The 17,154-nt window shown below is 42.4% G+C and overlaps 1 protein-coding gene across 2 annotated transcripts in view; it reads left to right on the plus strand.

Annotated features, from left to right (window-relative positions):
- OPHN1 (oligophrenin 1) overlaps positions 1 to 17,154 on the plus strand; it is a 193,816-nt gene that overhangs the window by 90,491 nt on the left and 86,171 nt on the right. For both annotated transcript variants that reach the window (XM_044305809.1, XM_044305810.1), the window contains exons 3-5: positions 4,535 to 4,630; positions 5,559 to 5,620; positions 7,505 to 7,576. In XM_044305809.1, coding sequence (XP_044161744.1) covers positions 4,535 to 4,630; positions 5,559 to 5,620; positions 7,505 to 7,576 — 230 coding nt within the window. The remainder of the gene's footprint in view (positions 1 to 4,534; positions 4,631 to 5,558; positions 5,621 to 7,504; positions 7,577 to 17,154) is intronic.

The raw sequence follows: 17,154 nt of genomic DNA on the forward strand, positions 1-17,154 counted from the left end.
GGTGCTATCAGGGACCTCAACCTCCTCGTCCGAACTTTGAGTCAAACTGCCACTGCTTTCTACAGGTTCATATTCTGACCCGCTAGATTCATCAGATGAGGGTTCCCATTCCTCCTCCGACTGGGTCAGAAGCCTGTAGGCCTCTTCAGAAGAATACCCCTTGTTTGACATTTGGACTACTAAATTTAGGGGTATTCCCTGAGACTACCCAAGAAAAAAAGCAAGCCTGTCTTACAAATGGGAGGTTAGCGAAGTACCGGAGGCCGCTGCGGTTGATAAAAAATATCAAAACAGATTTTTTTATCGCCGCAGCGCTTGTGAAGTGATCAAAAAAATATATAATTTTTTGTGCGTGAACGCACGTGTAGGCGACTGATCAGGCCTGATCGGGCAAACACTGCGTTTTGGTTGGAGCACGAACTAAGGTGACACTAATACTATTTTGATCACGTACAGATACTATAAAAGTACAAATGCTGATTAGCGCTACGCTAATCAGCGAATAAGTGACTGCCGTGCGGTGGGCTGGGCGCTAACCGATCGCTAAACTACCAAACCAAGGGGCCTAAATTATCCTAAAACCTAACGGTCAATACCAGTGAAAGAAAAAAGTGACAGTTTACACTGATCACTTTTTTCCTTTCACTAGTGATTGACCGTGGCGATCAAGGGGTGATCAAAGGGTTAATTGGGGTGCAGGGAGTGATCTGGGGCTAAAGTGTAGTGTTTTGGTGCTACTCACTGTGAAGCCTGCTCCTCTGCTGAGACCAACCGACGAAAAGGACCAGCAGCGGAGCAGGGAAGCCATTTAACACATCATATTTACTAATATGATGTGTTATATGGCTTCTGATTCGACATTTTAAAAATCGCCAGCCTGCCAGCCACAATCATTGGCTGGCAGGCTGGTGACAAAATTGTTCTTGTTCATTTGCCGGCCCGCGATGCGCATGCGCGGGCCGGCTCAGTCTGAAATCTCGCGTCTTGCGAGATGACGCACGGATGCGTCCAGGAGGAATAAATCAACCGCCTCCCGGATGCATCCGTGCGTACAGCGGTCGGGAGGCGGTTAAAGGCACGTTATAGGCGGTCTGAAGAAGCGCGATCCTTGCGTGAAACGGCCGTCACCGCTGAAGCGCACCGTGGCCATCCCGCTCCCCAGCCTGCGCAGCATGCCATCTAACAAGCAATAAAGCTTAAAGTAACCTTCATGACCCTGGTGAGTGCCGCGTCTTTGCCTTCTATATTTATTTATTATAATGGTAAGGTTAAATTGTCGAGTATGGCACCATGGTGCCTTCCCAACGCATCCTTTCATTATAGGAGGGGAAGATGGTGCAGATAGAGACCTGGGACAAGGTAATAGAACTGGGGAAGGAATTGAAGGAAGGACTAAAACAGTTAAGAAGGAAAGGCATAGGGTAAAAAAAAAACCCCCAAAACATCTTAATTGTATGTATACTAATGCCAGGAGCCTGACCTAATAAAACAGGTGAACTGGAAGTAGTAGTGTCTGAGGAGGACTATGTAACATAGTTTGTAAGGCTGAAAAAGACATCTACTCATCCAATTCAGCCTCTTGTGCTGCAAGTTGACCCAGAGGAAGGCAAAAAAACTAAAATCCTGTGAGGTAGAGGCAGATTTTCCTGATTTTAGGGAAAAAATTCCTTCCCAACTCCAATCAGGCAATCAGAATAACTCCCTGGATCAACGACCCCTCTCTAGTAGCTATAGCCTGTAATATTATTACGCTTCAGAAATACATCCAGGCCAACAGGGTCCAACAGGCCACTGTTAATCATAATCATCTTTCTTAGGGTACTTTCACACTTGCGTTAAAAATTTCCGGTATTGAGTTCTGTCACAAGGCTCAATGCCGGGAAAAAATGCTTCAGTTTTATCCTAATGCATTCTGAATGGAAAGCATTCCGTTCAGTATGCATCAGCATGTCTTCAGTTCAGTCACTATTACGGTATTTGGCCAGAGAAAATACCGCATCTCTGGCCAAAGTTCCGGAACACTTGCCATTAACTTCAATTGAAATGTATTAATGCCGGATCCGGCAGCAAGTATTCCGGAAAACCAGATCTGGTTTCCCAATCGGCACATGCACAGACCTTTTAAAAATGTGAAAAATAAATAAATACTGGATCCGTTTTTCCGGACGACACCGGAGAGACGGATCTGGTGTTTCAATGAATTTGTCAGCCGGATCCAGAAACGAATACTATCCATTTGCATCCGGATTTCTGGTTCCGGCAGACAGTTCTGGTGATGGAACTGCCTGCCGGAATCCCAAGTGTGAAAGTACCCTTAATAAATGACCCCCTATGTTACTATTTTACAGTTTCCTAAAAAGAAAAAAAAAAAGCTTCACAAATGGTAAGAAAGAGATATCAGCTAAATGACTGTTCTCAAGCGACCACCTATTATAAATGGTAACATGTGCTGCATTTAGATGCTGGTCGGTGTACAGGCCTCCCTGGGTGGAAGCTGGTCTTTTGTGCCTTCTTGCACTGTCTAGGAAGCCTTTCTTTATTTCGATATGTAAAATGTCTATGAATGCTCCAATTCATCTCTCTGTGCCCAGGGGCCGCCGCTCAATGAAGCCTTTCATTGCCGTGCTGAGGACATAACTGAGGAGTCCACCCCATGTAGGGGCGGCCCGGTTCTCATATTGATTTCCTCTGCAACACAGTATGAGGACTATACACCCGCTCACCCTAAGCGCCCTGTGCATGTCAGGGCATTGTTAACCCTTTCTCTACTTAAAGGAGCACAACAAGAATTGTAAGATATTTCATTCCAGGCCCTTGTAACAGTAAGACATCTTTAGACACAGGACTGGGCGTAGGCTTTTTACAGCATTTAGTTGGAGCATTTATAAGCACAAAAGACATTGAGTTAAATTAAAATATTATATAATAATAATATAATTATACGATTATAATATAATAATTATATTTCTTCCTAGACATCATAGATAATGGATATCTGCATAGTAAAACCCACCACCCTGAACTTCCAGAAATACTATAGTATTACTAAATCCTAAACCACTTTCTGTAGACGTTTGATGTGCAGTGGGTGAACCTACAGAACGACATTGCATCCTTCATGTCTTCCATCATAATGAGCCTTTTTGGTAGACAACTTTGTCACAGGAGAAGTACTGAGCAGACTTAGTTTGGCCATGAGATGGAAGTGGTTGAAAGTGTCTTCAACTGGTAGAAGTCAAAGGGCTGCCATATACCTCATAACACTTGTATCCTGGGTGAATGAACATTTACACCATATCCGTATGCAGATTGCTATCATTGGGACCCCAAGTAGGGGTCCTACTGTGTATCCCACTCTATCTCAGAAGGAATAAAAGGACTTGTAGGCAATGCATGAAAGAAAGTTCTCTTAGGCTGTGGGAGATACGGGATGTAAGCAACTGAGTGAGAGGCCTGCGGTATAACCCAAGACCTGCACATGGCAACTCTATGTTCTTTCCCTCTTCTGTTTGTGCTGATGTGTAGACCCCTGGCGTTTTGTTTCAGGCATATGTTCAGTTAAACTGTAGATGGCTATGCTTAGAATACACCTTTAGGCCTCATGCACACGACAGTTGTTTTTTGAGTCCGCAAATTGTGCGTCCGCCCAAAAAACGGATGTGGCATCCTTTTTTTTGGGAGGATCTGTTTTTTTCCCCACAGATCCCTTGTAATAAATGCCTGTCTTTGTCCGCAAATGTGAAAAAAGTAGGACATGCACAATTTTTTTTGCTGAAGGGAAACACGGACAACGGATGCGGAACACAAATGGATGAACTATCAGCATTTAAATGAATGGGTCCCCATCCTATCCGCAAAAAAAAAAACGGAACGGAGGCCGAGAAAAACAACTGTCGTGTGCATGAGGCTAAATGAAATCACACAATTGCATCATACATTTTGCACCTTTCAGTTTTCTAGAAGCATACAGTATTCACTTATTTTTACTTGGGCTTTCTGCCATAAAGCCATCAAATATTTGTTGTTCTGCTGCGGGCAGTTTTGTGCCACCTGTCACACTTTCCATAGGAAGAGAGCTTGCTGCTATGACTGTGCCAACACCACAGTGTAAACAGACAGCCTGTTCTCAATGCAAATAATCGGTGACCTCGCTATGCTTGTGTCCTCCATACACCCCTGCATCTTCGTGTACCCCGATATGTCTCTATGGGTTACTTGTGCTGCCCTAATAGCTTTGCACTTTAATGCGCAGTATAGTGCCCAGTCAGCTTCAGCCAGGGATGGTGACCACTGGAATCAATGCTAATAAAAGAATAATTGACTACTTAGGTACCATCAGCAGCGCTGGCTAATCATTGTTTTACTTTCACAGCTCTACCTGGAATCCGATATAATTGATGGGTAAATTGACATTGAATAACTTGGCAGATCAGGCAGTGCCAGTCAATGACTATTTTCTGCCGTTTCTATAACCACAGTGTCTGATAAATGTTACCAGTCCTAATACACGGTCATGTCTTCTTATATTTTTCAGCTTACTCCAGTGCGATCCAAAAATTTGCTCAAACTTTGCAAAGCTTCCAGTTTGATTTTATTGGTGACACCATGACAGATGATGAATTAAATATTGGTAAGAAAAAAGAGTGGGTGGTGGTGTCCTTTTATTGGCGTCCATATTTCCCTTTTAAGTTCTTGCAATGTAAGTAAAATAGAAAACTGAGCATCAGTACCCTGTCTCTTAAGACCTAGAATTCATTGAAAGGGTCATGCACAACGGACATTACATTGACTGTTGTTCCCTTATGTCTTCAGGATGTACAGATATCTGTGCATCTGTAGATGTTTTCATCAGATTGGATGGTTAAATTAAATTGCAAATGGTTCTGATGGTCCAACAGGGAGATGAACAGCCTTTATATCTACCAGTGTGGACATAAGTGAAGATTTGGGGTTAACAACAGATGTTTCATTGCTGGTTCCTCTGTACCTGAGCCAAAGAATGAGTCACGCTCAGTGCTGGGCTGCTCACTCCCAACGAGAGGCCCTTCTTGGGTGCTTATTCTGTAATGGGGTCCTCCCTAGTAAGTGTCTTGTTAGTATCTTAGATACTGTGCTTATTTCACAGACGTATCAAGGTATCTTCACCCATGACAGTCTATTTCATGTGAACAGTGGTCTGTGTCATTATCCTACTGTATAACCGAGAAGTGAATGTGCTGTACTAATATAATCCAAAGGGAACGTTGTGGAATGCTGATTGCAGGAAGCCATTCTGCAACAAAAGCGGTCACACGTCCGATACCTTGCCGCGACATGCGGACCACGGACTCATTGAAGTCAATGAGTCCCCACAGTTATGTGGCATGCACACGGCCAGTATCTGTGAAAGAAAATACAGAAAGTGTATTGGAAAATGATATCTTTTCATTATGAAAAGAATAACATGTATTTGCTGATAGTCTTACGGTATGTCAGAGATTTGTTCATAAGGTTTCTAGAAGTTTTAGAGATTATATCATGAGAGCGCTCCATTCACATATTCTCTTTTACTGTCTCAGCTGAGTCCTTTAAAGAGTTTGCTGACTTGTTGCAGGAAGTAGAGGATGAGAAGATGATGATGGTAAGACTTGCTGCAAATGTGTGCATATTCCCCGGTATATTCACCATATTTCTACATTGACAAAACATCTGAATACTGTTGCTCTTTAAAGATAAAAGCCAGCAGGAATTGCCTAGACTCTGTACAGAATGCTAGGATCATAGTGTGGGCATGTTTAATGTCTTTGTAAGGGATATAATGGTGCCTCAGTCAGGGCTTCATAATAGGCCTTTTCTAACAGAATAGCGAATGCTTCCTTTATGGCAGTCATTCTCCCTTCTTATGTGTTATAATATTCAATGTCCTCCCACACTCATTTTACAGTTCACAAGACCCTCAACTAATGGAAATAATATTGGCAATGACAGAATGATGATCATATTTTCCCAAAAATTTAGCCTTCTTTTCTCAAAATCTGTATAAGGCCCCATGCATACGACCATATCCATTTTGTGGTCCACAAATTGTGGATCCAATTAATTGTGACTCTTGTTGTGGGTTTGACACGATTTTGTGGCAGATCTCACTCGCATACCAATACTTCTGGTACTGTATTATGCTGCATTATTTTCACATGAGAATCCACACGGAAAAACTGTGCGTAATGTGCAATGTGTGCAGGTAGCCTTATATAGTGCCAACTAATTACATTGTCACCACTCGCTCTCTCTTTGCAGTGTGGGAGAAAACTGTTGTACCAGCTATAGTTCTTGTTCGAACCTTAGACCCCAGCGTGAATTAGAATTTGATCTTCAGGCATAGCAGACTTTTACTGTGCTGCACTGCCCTTAATACAGTTAGTATATTAGGCTGGCAGAGCTGTGTCAGGGCGTGTTGATGCAGATAGATAGTAAAGGTGATCAGCAGAATACGACGTGACTTTTTGAATGGTAACTAGACAGGTTTGCATGCTGCTGAGTCACAGTTCTTTAGGTCTGCGGCCGTCAATGACAATGGCTCATCATGGTGTATGGGAGTTGTGATTATTTTTAACCTGACCTTTGATGCCATCTTCAGTCCTTTTATGATTTAGAACTAAGATTCTTTTTTACTGATAGAGGCAACTCCTTTATTACATATAATTTATGAGTAGATATGAATCTGAAATATAGCATCTCTGCTTGAAAGGGTTTTTCATGACCTTAAAGGGGTTATCCTAAAAGAAGCCCCCCCCCCATATGCAGGGCTCCCCACGCTGAATATACTTAGCTGGGTCCCTGCACCGCCAATGCTGCTTCATCCCGTTCATGGATGAAAACAACCAGTGTCGGGGGTGGGGGGGAGCAGCCAATGGCAGGCGGGGACGGGGACGAGCCTCCCTAGCATCGCGAGTGACGCTAGGGAGGCTCGCTGCCGTTGGTTGACACCCCCCCCCCTCCCGACATCAGATGTTTTTTCTGGGCACAAGGACCGGGAGCAGTGCAGGGAGCGGGGACCCGGGTATGTATATTCAGCATGGGGGAGCTTTTTTAGGATTGGATAACCCTTTTAATACTGATGAGCTATCCTCTGTATAGATCATCAGTATGTTTTGTAGGGGTCCGACACTCGGGACCCCCAACAATCAGCTGTATAAAAAAGGCATCGGCACTCCTGTGAGCGCCACTGTCTTTTTTGCAGCTTACCAAGCACAGAATGGTACATTAGATGTGCTGTGCTTGGTATCGTGGTCAGCCCGATTCACTCCTATACGATCAGATTCTGATGACCTACACAGAGAATAGGTATTCAAGTCTCGGAAAGCCCCTTTAAACATCAGTGCTGACATATGCTGGGGGATGCATGCTGTGCTATATATTACAGGCAGAAGGAATTTTTATAGGAAATCCTACTGATGACTTTTTACCTCCTTTATCAGTGTTATTTTTTCCTGCAATGACAATTTCTCTTGTGTTTCTACCACAGCTTCAGAATGCAGATGAACTCCTGATCAAACCCCTGGAGGTTTTCCGCAAGGATCAAATTGGGCTCACTAAGGTACTGCCACATCCTGCCCGTGGGCTGCACAGAACTCCTACTGCAAAAGTCTGTGTACACAGAATATGAATGGTTTCCTTTAATCTAGGCCACATCTTGTATAGCAGCAAAAACAAAACGGTTCAGGATACGTGCCTCCAGGCTGTGCACAACAATTCCGACTTTTTTTTTGTCTTATCAATCACATGTGTCCAAGGCTACTAGTGTATTTTCGGCCTGTGTGCAATCCATTCATTTCTGAAAAAAAAAAGGGACATGTCCTATTGTCCGTTTTGCGGTTGTGTGCACGAGGCCTTAGTTGTTTGGTAACCAAAGTACTGATGTTGTAAATGTTAAAGTGACATGTAACCTGTTAAATAAACAGTGTCAGCAAACCTTAGCCCGTTAGAGACAAAGCCTAATTGTGGTATATTGATAGCCTGTTGTCAGGATATGCCATCAATATCAGATTGGCACCCTCCAGCCTTGTTGCTCCTGAGGATAGGCCATCAAATCCTTGGACAACCCCTTTATGGCTCCAGCAATTTTTAGAATTTTTTTCTATCCATTTTTTTTAAACTTTTTTTAATCTACATAGCCTACTGGAAGATATCTACATAGCCTACTGGAAGAATTTTTTTTTATGCAGAATGAGCTGTAATTTTCAATGCCATCATGTATTGTAAAATGTTCTTAACCTTCCTCTGTATAACCTGCCAGATGGCGCGGTCACTATTGACCATGGCATCTGATGGGGATATCCTGGTAGTGAGAGCTGGGTGCCAGCTGTACAATACTGCTGGCACTGCAAGTGATGGTGGGGCCCAGCTCCTGAGTCTGTATCGTCATGGTGGCATACTGTTACAATACAGGACGTTAACTACCTGAGGTCTGTGATGTAATCTTTCATCACAGAATGCAAAGGGATTAGACTAACAGTATAGTTATATAGTTATATAGTTAGAGGGAGTTGGACTGACAGTATGATGTGATTGTTGGAGAAAAAATAGCTCCATGAAAACGAATCTGACTGACAATAGTACTTGTGAAATAGCTCATTTCTGTTCCAAAACTGAACAAAGTAAAATTCTGGAGCACAACGAGCAAAAGTATGTGAGACAAAGAGTGCACACAATTAAGGCACATAAAGGTTTAGAAGCAGGCCGGATGTACACTTAAAGGGGGTCATTTATAATCCCTGCGCTGACAGCGGATCAGCCAAAGTTATGTAGAGGCCGATGCAGGTCTGCCGCCAGTCTAAATCTATGCCAGCTCTCTTGCTGGCGTACATTTAGGCCATTTTGTATGCCAGGCATAGAAAATGATAAATGAGATGGGCCTGCCGGTGGATTTGTGACTTTTTTTACACTAAAGAGGCGTAAGGGGAGCTGCTCTTCGCAGTGGTCCCCTACTCTGGCTGTGATATCCATATGTTCTATTAGGCCATATAGACAGGGGTTGTCCTAATTCCCTGCTCACTGACAACAGTTATGCTGTTAAGTAATGACTTGGAGTATTTTGTTCAGTGCCTGTATGCCAGATGTGCCCAGTCCTCACATTGAGCCAGTGAGCAAGTGATATATTGTAGAGTCGCTCCCATGCCTTACTGAAGCATTATACAGTGTCTTGAAAAACTATTGATACCCCTTGAACTTTTCCAAATTTTTTCAGGTTACTCCCACAAAGTAAAATGTATTTTATTTGATAGACCAACAAAAAGTAGCAAGTATGTGTGAAGTGAAAAGATGATATAAAAATTATACATGTGTCTTCTTAAATTTGTTATCTTTAACGTTAAATGAATAAAGAAAAGTGAATCTTTATTACATATACATTGAGAACATATCTTTAATTACATGTATCACTAATCTTTTTTGGCAATACTAAATTGGTTTTATGCATTACAATCTGTGAAACATTCAATTTTCTTTGTTATATTGAAATTTCTTTGAAAATTGTAATACAAATTATTTTGTTCAAAAATGATACATTTATAAGAAACAAAAATATGAAAAATGTGGGATGTATTTGTATTTATCCCCCTTAGTCAATACAATACTGTACTCCAAGTATTGCTGAAAGTCTTTTGGAGTATGTCTGTCTCACTTAGATTCAGGATGGGAGCCTGCAGGGTAACGCTGGACCTCCCTCTGTCAGCTCTCCGTCATAGAAACATAGAATGTGTCGGCAGATAAGAACCATTTGGCCCATCTAGTCTGTCCAATATACTGAATACTATGGATAGCCCCAGGCCCTATCTTATATGAAGGACGGCCCTATGCCTATCCCATGCATGCTTAAACTCCTTCACTGTGTTTGCAGCTACCACTTCTGCAGGAAGGCTATTCCATGCATCCACTACACTCATTACTTTTAAACCTTTGCCCCTCTAATTTAAAACTATGTCCTCTTGTAGCAGTTTTTCTTCTTTTAAATATTCTCTCCTCTTTTACCTTGTTGATATGTATTTAAAGTTTCTATCATATCCCCTCTGTCTCGTCTTTCTTCCAAGCTATACATGTTAAGGTCCTTTAATCTTTCCTGGTAAGTTTTATCCTGCAATCCATGTACCAGTTTAGTAGCTCTTCTCTGAACTCTCTCCAAAGTATCAATATCCTTCTGGAGATATGGTCTCCAGTACTGAGCACAATACTCCAAATGAGGTCTCACTAGTGCTCTGTAGAGCGGCATGAACACTTCCCTCTGTCTATTGGTAATTCCTCTTGCTATACACCCAAGCATTCTGCTAGCATTTCCTGCTGCTCTATGACATTGTCTGCCTACCTTTAAGTCTTCTGAAATAATGACCCCTAAATCCCTTTCCTCAGATACTGAGGTTAGGACTGTATCACTGATTTTATATTCTGCTCTTGGGTTTTTAGTTACCAGATTTTTGACCATTCCTCATCCTTTTAGCTGCCACCACTCGTCATATCAGGATGACAAGACATCTTGCATTAAATAACGCCCAAGTACACTCTACAATTTACTATTCCGTCTAGCATTCCCAGGTTAATACTTCAATATAGGTAACGCTACTTCTAAGGCCATGGAATTGTTTGAGCACAAGAAGGCCCTTATTAAAGTGAAGTTTTTATATATAAAAAAGGACAGTGTGTGCAGTCAATGGGGTTATAAAAAATACCACATAAAATATACAGACATATGCATATAATGTGAAATAATTTGAAAAATAAAAGGGATAAAACAGAACTTAATATGTTATTTGACGGTTGCCTTGGGAGGCAGAAATATCAGTCAGTTCGTCAAGCTAGTGATCCCCAAAGAAATGATTGTTTGCTATCCTACAAACGTATGTTAAAAGGGACCTGTTAAGGGTTTTGTGTGACCTCGGCTGGAGAGGACTCTAGCCTTTTCCTGACCCCTCTAAGGGTTCTAGTCTGAAAGCTTCAAGTTTTATGGTAGGGGTCTCTGGTCCTTGTGAAGTGGTTCAATCTTACAGATTTTATGGGTACAATCTCCTGAACTGGGAAGGGGACACAGACGAGGTGATCACCTACTACAGGAATGTAAAGGGAGGGGTGCCTACTCCTAACAATAATTTTGATTTCTAGATACCTCTATCACCACAGTCTCTACCACCTTTGCATGTCTAGAGGATTACATTTTTACCCATTCTTCTTTGCAAAATACGTAGCTCAAGCCCAGTCAGATTGGATGAAGAACATCTGTGAACAGCAATTTTCAAGTATTGCCACAGATTCTCAATTTGATTTACTTTGACTGGGACATTGCAACACATGAATATGCTTTGATCTAAACCATTCCATTGTAGCTCTGGCTGTATGTTTAGGGTTTTTATTCTGCTGGAAGGTGAACCTCCGCCCCATTCTCAAGTCTTTTGCAGCCTCTAACAGTTTTTTCTCCAGTATTGCCCTGTATTTAGCTCCAGCCACCTTCTCATTAACTCTGACCAGCTTCCCTGTCTCTCCTGGAGAAAAGCATCCCTGCAAAATGTTTCACAGTGGGGATGGTGTGTTCAGGGTGATGTGCAGTGTTGGTTTTCTGCCACACATAGCATTTCGCATTTAGGCCAAAATAGCACCTTCTTCCACATGTTTGCTGTGTCCCCTACATGGCTTGTGGCAAACTGCAAACCGGACTTCTTATGATTTGCTTTCAAAAATGTCTTTCTTCTTGCCACCCTTCCTAAAGGATGGATTTGTGGAGTACATGACTAACAGTTGTCCTCAGGACAGATTATCGCTCCTGAGCTGTGAATGTCTGCAGCTCATCCAGAGTGACCATGGGCCCCTTGGTTTGCAGTTGTGCCATACTCCTTCCATTTTTGGATGATTGATTGAACAGTGGTCCGTGAGATGTTCAGAGCCTGGGATTTCTTTTATAACCTAACCCTGCTTTACACTTCTCTGCAACTTTATCCGTGACCTGTCTGGTGTGTTCCTTGGTTTTGATAATGCTGTTTGATCAATAATGTTCTCTACAGAACAGCTGTAGTTATACAGAGATTAAATTACTGGCTGACTCTTTAAAAATTAGATCACTTCTGAAGGCAATTGGTCACACTAGATTTTATTTAGGGGTATCAGAGTACAGTGGTGGAAGACAAATACACGCCGCACTTTTCAGATTTTATTTGTGAAAAATTTTGAAAGCCATGTATCATTTTCTTTTCACTTGATACATACTTGCTACTTTGTGTTGGTCTGTCACATACAATCACAATAAAATAAGAAAAAATATAATTTGAACCAAAAGGTGTGCTTTTGGTGGGTTTTGAACTAATAGTGGTCTGTAGTACATAGTACCTGTTATCCCGCAAGTTGATCCAGAGAAAGGCAAAAAAAAAAAGTGGATGGTACTGTTATGGGGGATCTGTGAATGACAGTTATGGAGGGGGGAATCTGTGGATGGCACTGTTATGGGGAGGGAGATCTGTGGATGGACATGCTATGGGGGGATCTGTGGATGACACTACATAGTATCTAATGCTATTTGTATCGTCCACAGATTTCCCCCAACACACCGGGCCTGCCACTCACAGCTGTATACACAGGGGTTGAGTGGAGGGGGAACGCGTGGGAACAGCGTTCCTGCACTTTTTTCATGGCCTTTCAGCCTCAAGCCAGGAGAAATCAGATTCACAGGGGGTGAAGCGCACGGCTTCACAGCTGTCTGTGCGGTGCTGCTGCCTGCTGTGACTCTCTCATGGCGCCCTGCCCCCTACTGACATCATCTCCTTCACTTCCTTCTGTCGGCCTGATACGCTGCGAGTATATGTTCAGTCACTTCGGGCAGAGCGTTTGCAGCTGACACATAGGAGATCATTTAGAATGTCTTTCAGAAAAGTTTGTCCTGGGATTCGAACTCATGACCTCTACACATCAGAGGCAAGGCATTTACCCTCACAGCCATGAAAGCTGTCTAGGTAGTTGCTTAAAAAAAAAAAATATAAGACTTCTACTTATACCTAGTGTACTGATACCTAGTGTACAACCATACACATGACAGCTGCCCACTGTGTATGGATGTAGCAGAGCTGGGTGTGTTGGGGCAGCTGTCATGTGTATGGTTGTACACTAGGTATCGGTACACTAGGTATAAGTAGAAGTCTTATATTTTTTTTTTTTAAGCAACTACCTAGACAGCTTTCATGGCTGTGAGGGTAAATGCCTTGCCTCTGATGTGTAGTTCGAATCCCAGGACAAACTTTTCTAAAAGTGTTTTTATTTTATTTTATAAGACTTCTACTGATACCTAGTGTACTGATACCTAGTGTACAACCATACACATGACAGCTGCCCCAACACACCCAGCTCTGCTACATCCATACAAAGTGGGCAAAGTTACCTACAGTAGAAGTCTTATATATATATATTTTTTTTAAATAACTAGCTAGACAGCTTTCATAGCTGTGAGGGCATATGCCTTGCCTCTGATGTGCAGGGGTCATGAGTTCGAATCCCAGGACAAACTTTTCTAAAAGTGTTTTTTTTTTTTTTTTTTTTTTTTTTTTAAATATCGGACTGTTACTTTACTGCCACGGGGGAGGCGGGCTATTGGCGCCATGATACTGGCACATGAAGGGGGTAGGAGAGAGGAACTTGATACTGGCACATTAGGGGACAGGGGGAGAGGATGGCACTATGATATTGTGTTTTGATCACAATGTGTACATTTGGCTCAGTCCGCAGCTACACAAATTACAGCGTGCTAGATTTTCTGTGCTTTTTTTTTTTTTTTTTGGAGGGGGGGGGGGGGGGGTTGTGCAGTGGATCTTGGGTGAGTTCCCACACTTTTTTTTCCAGGACTTGACCCCTGCGTATACATATCTAAACAGTAATCCTTAACCTCAAGTAACTTTAACTTTAAAGCAGCGCTATCCTGTTTACCAACTTACAATCATGCTCCGGTAACAAGCAGAGTGGGCGACGGTGTAATGTCATGCATGTGAGTGACGTTACGCCGCCACCCTCTCTGCCTGTTAACGGAGCTTGATTGTAAGGTAGTAAACAGGATAGCACTGCTTTAAAGTTAAAGTTACTCGAGGTTAAGGTTTACTGTTTAGATATGTATACGGCTGTGAGCGGTGGGGCCCGGTGTAAGAGTACAGTGACTGCATCGGGCCTTTAAGAGCCCATCAAAGGTCAAGTATAGTCTGTTACGGTAGGATCCACAGACCTCAGCTCACGAAGATATAATAATGAGTAATAGACTGTTCAAACTTTAATGATCAGAATATAATATTGTCTGAATAATGCCACTTCTAAAACACTTAATTGAAAAGTGACCTCTGGGAAGTCTGCCCTAAAGCCAGAACTTGATTTGCTTGTTTCTGAAAGTGTGGAGAGTTGTCTTCCTAACAGGCCTAGAGCTACAGTCTAGAGGGATGGGGGAGGGACGCACATGTTCTGGTGGGGAAGGGGGATGAATCCTCTCAGGCCATCTGGAGGCTGCCAGGATGACTGAATTGGGAATATTCATCAGCCAATACTAGGTTGGAATATGTACAGTTCTGCTTCCACCTCCTCCTCCTGCTTTATAACCCATTCATTCCCAAGTATGCAATCCAGGGACAGTCTGCTGTCATTTAAAGATCATCTTGCACTTTAAATACTGGCTTCAGGGAACACAATGTGATTTGGCTTTATATTTTATGGGATTATATTCTTATGAGTCTTATTCCAAGCAGTTTAATTACAATGTTATTCCTAGTGAACTTTCTGTGTCTTAAGAAATTTGGTGGTCTACAGGGGTACTAAATTACTTCACAGCTTAGGCTACTTTCACACTTGCGTTCGGGGCTCCGCTTGTGAGTTCCGTTTGAAGGCTCTCACAAGCGTCCCCGAACTGATCCGTCCAGCCCTAATGCATTCTGAGTGGATACGGATCCGCTCAGAATGCATCAGTATGGCTCCGTCTGTCCTCCGCTCCGCTCAGCAGGCGGACACCTGAACGTTCGGGTGTCCGCCTGGCCGTGCGGAGGCAAACGGATCCGTCCAGACTTACAATGTAAGTCAATGGGGACGGATCCGTTTGAAGTTGACACAGTATGGCTCAATTTTCAAACGGATCCGTCCCCCATTGACTTTCAATGTAAAGTCAAAACGGATCCGTTTGCACTATCATGAAAAAAAATGAAAAAAATATTTTTTATTTTTTTTTTGTTCATGGTAATGCAAACGGATCCGTTCTGAACGGAGCCACCGTCTGCATTAATATGAGCGGATCCGTTCAGAACGGATCCGATCGAACGCTAGTGTGAAAGTAGCCTAAGCAGTACTGTCTAATTTCCCCTGTACAGGTGACATCTTGTTCATTCACATGCATTCTGGAGAATGTGGGGAAACCCCCTAGAGGAGGAGGTGGGAATACTAGTAGACAGTAACACTCCACTACTAAAATATTATATAAAATAGTTAAAATAATGATGTCATTTTTATTTAATATTTTTTTTTTTTTACAATACATACATCCTTACACTGTTCTAGAAACCTGAAAGCTGATTTGGGCAATTTAAGTAAGTAGTTCATTTGAGTACGAAAATATATATAATTCAACCATGCATTTTTTATGGGCAAGGTAGGTGGAAAGATTAAACCTAACGGCACCCCTGTTCACGATTCATATTGGCCAGTACAGTGACTATTGCGTTGTGACTTCTGTCATCCCTGCAGCTGCTCACCAGATAGGTTACAACCTCTTCTATTCACAACTCAAAGCCAGAATAGACGTGGAAGATTATTGTAGTAATCTATCTAGGTGACTATAGCTGGCAGACACTATCATACTCATGTAGTGTATACAAGACCATGGTGGAGCCTTTGTGGTGTTCTTGCTTGATCGTATGAGCTGCATGTAATTCCTCAATTGATTAGGTAGGTTGATCAACAGGAGCTAGAAAACCAATGATCAGCTGAATGTTGGGGCAGCTTTATTCTTGGATGTTGTCTTAATCCTTTGAAATGAATGAACGCTTTCCTGAACACAATATTTGTGACACATTAAAGGGAATCTGTGAGCTCCGAAGCTGGCGTAAACGGTGTATAATATAAGGCAAGCTGATGCAGGTTATATTATAATAATAAAATGTATTTATATAGCACCACCATATTCCACAGTGCTTTACAAATTCATAGAGTTCATGTACGAAACAAAACTAACTGGCTAATATGCAACACTAGGAGTCGGGGCCCTGCTCGCAAGAGCTTACAATCTATGAGGAATTTGGGGTGACACATAAGGTAGTTGATTGTGATAAGTAGGATTTGAGACATTATTGAACTGACAGGAGTGGTGCTAGACGATATGCTTCGGGTTTGGAACTACTAGATGATCGAGTTTAGGCCAGAGGAGTTGGTGGGGGGAGGTTTAGTCGGGGAATAGTCATTTTAGGTAGCTTGATGAGCCTGCCTGAAAAGATGTGTTTTTAAAGCACGTTTGAAGGTGGAGAAGTTGTGGATTGACCTATTATTCCGGGCAGAGTATTCCAGAGAGTAGGGGCAGCTCAAGAAAAGTCTTGAAGACGGGAGTGAGAGGTACGAATTATGGAGATTATTAATCTTAGGTCGCTAACAGAACAGAGAGCATGAGTAGGGTGGTAGATGGAGATGAGGGAGGAGATATATGGAGGTGCAGCACTGTGCAGAGCTTTGTGGTTGAGGGTGAGAAGTTTGAACTGTATTCTGTGGTAAATGGGCAACCAGTGAAGTGACGGCACAGGCTAGTAGCATCCGTGTAGCGGTTGGATGGATAGATGAGCCTGGCTGCAGCATTTATATGATTTTTATCTTCATACTCACTTGCATTCTGACACTGTGCTCTGAAGAACCAGCAGTAAAATGCATTCAGAGGATTCCTCTTTGAGTTTTTCTAATTATGTGCGTGAGCTCAGGAGTCCTCTCATTGCATTTTACCGCAGGTTCTTTGGAGCACAGCATCGGCATGCAAGTGAGTATGAAAATTAAAATGATATAACCAGACTCTGCATCACTTACAATATACACTTCCTACTCTAGTTTGGGTGGTATTTTGGAGCTGACAGATTCCCTTTAAGGGTGCGGCCATTTAGCGGCTTGTACCGCAAGCTGCAATGTTATTGAGCGAACTTATTGCCA

The sequence above is a fragment of the Bufo gargarizans genome, chromosome 9 (assembly GCF_014858855.1).
Source record: "Bufo gargarizans isolate SCDJY-AF-19 chromosome 9, ASM1485885v1, whole genome shotgun sequence".
In the NCBI taxonomy this organism is placed as follows: domain Eukaryota; kingdom Metazoa; phylum Chordata; class Amphibia; order Anura; family Bufonidae; genus Bufo; species Bufo gargarizans.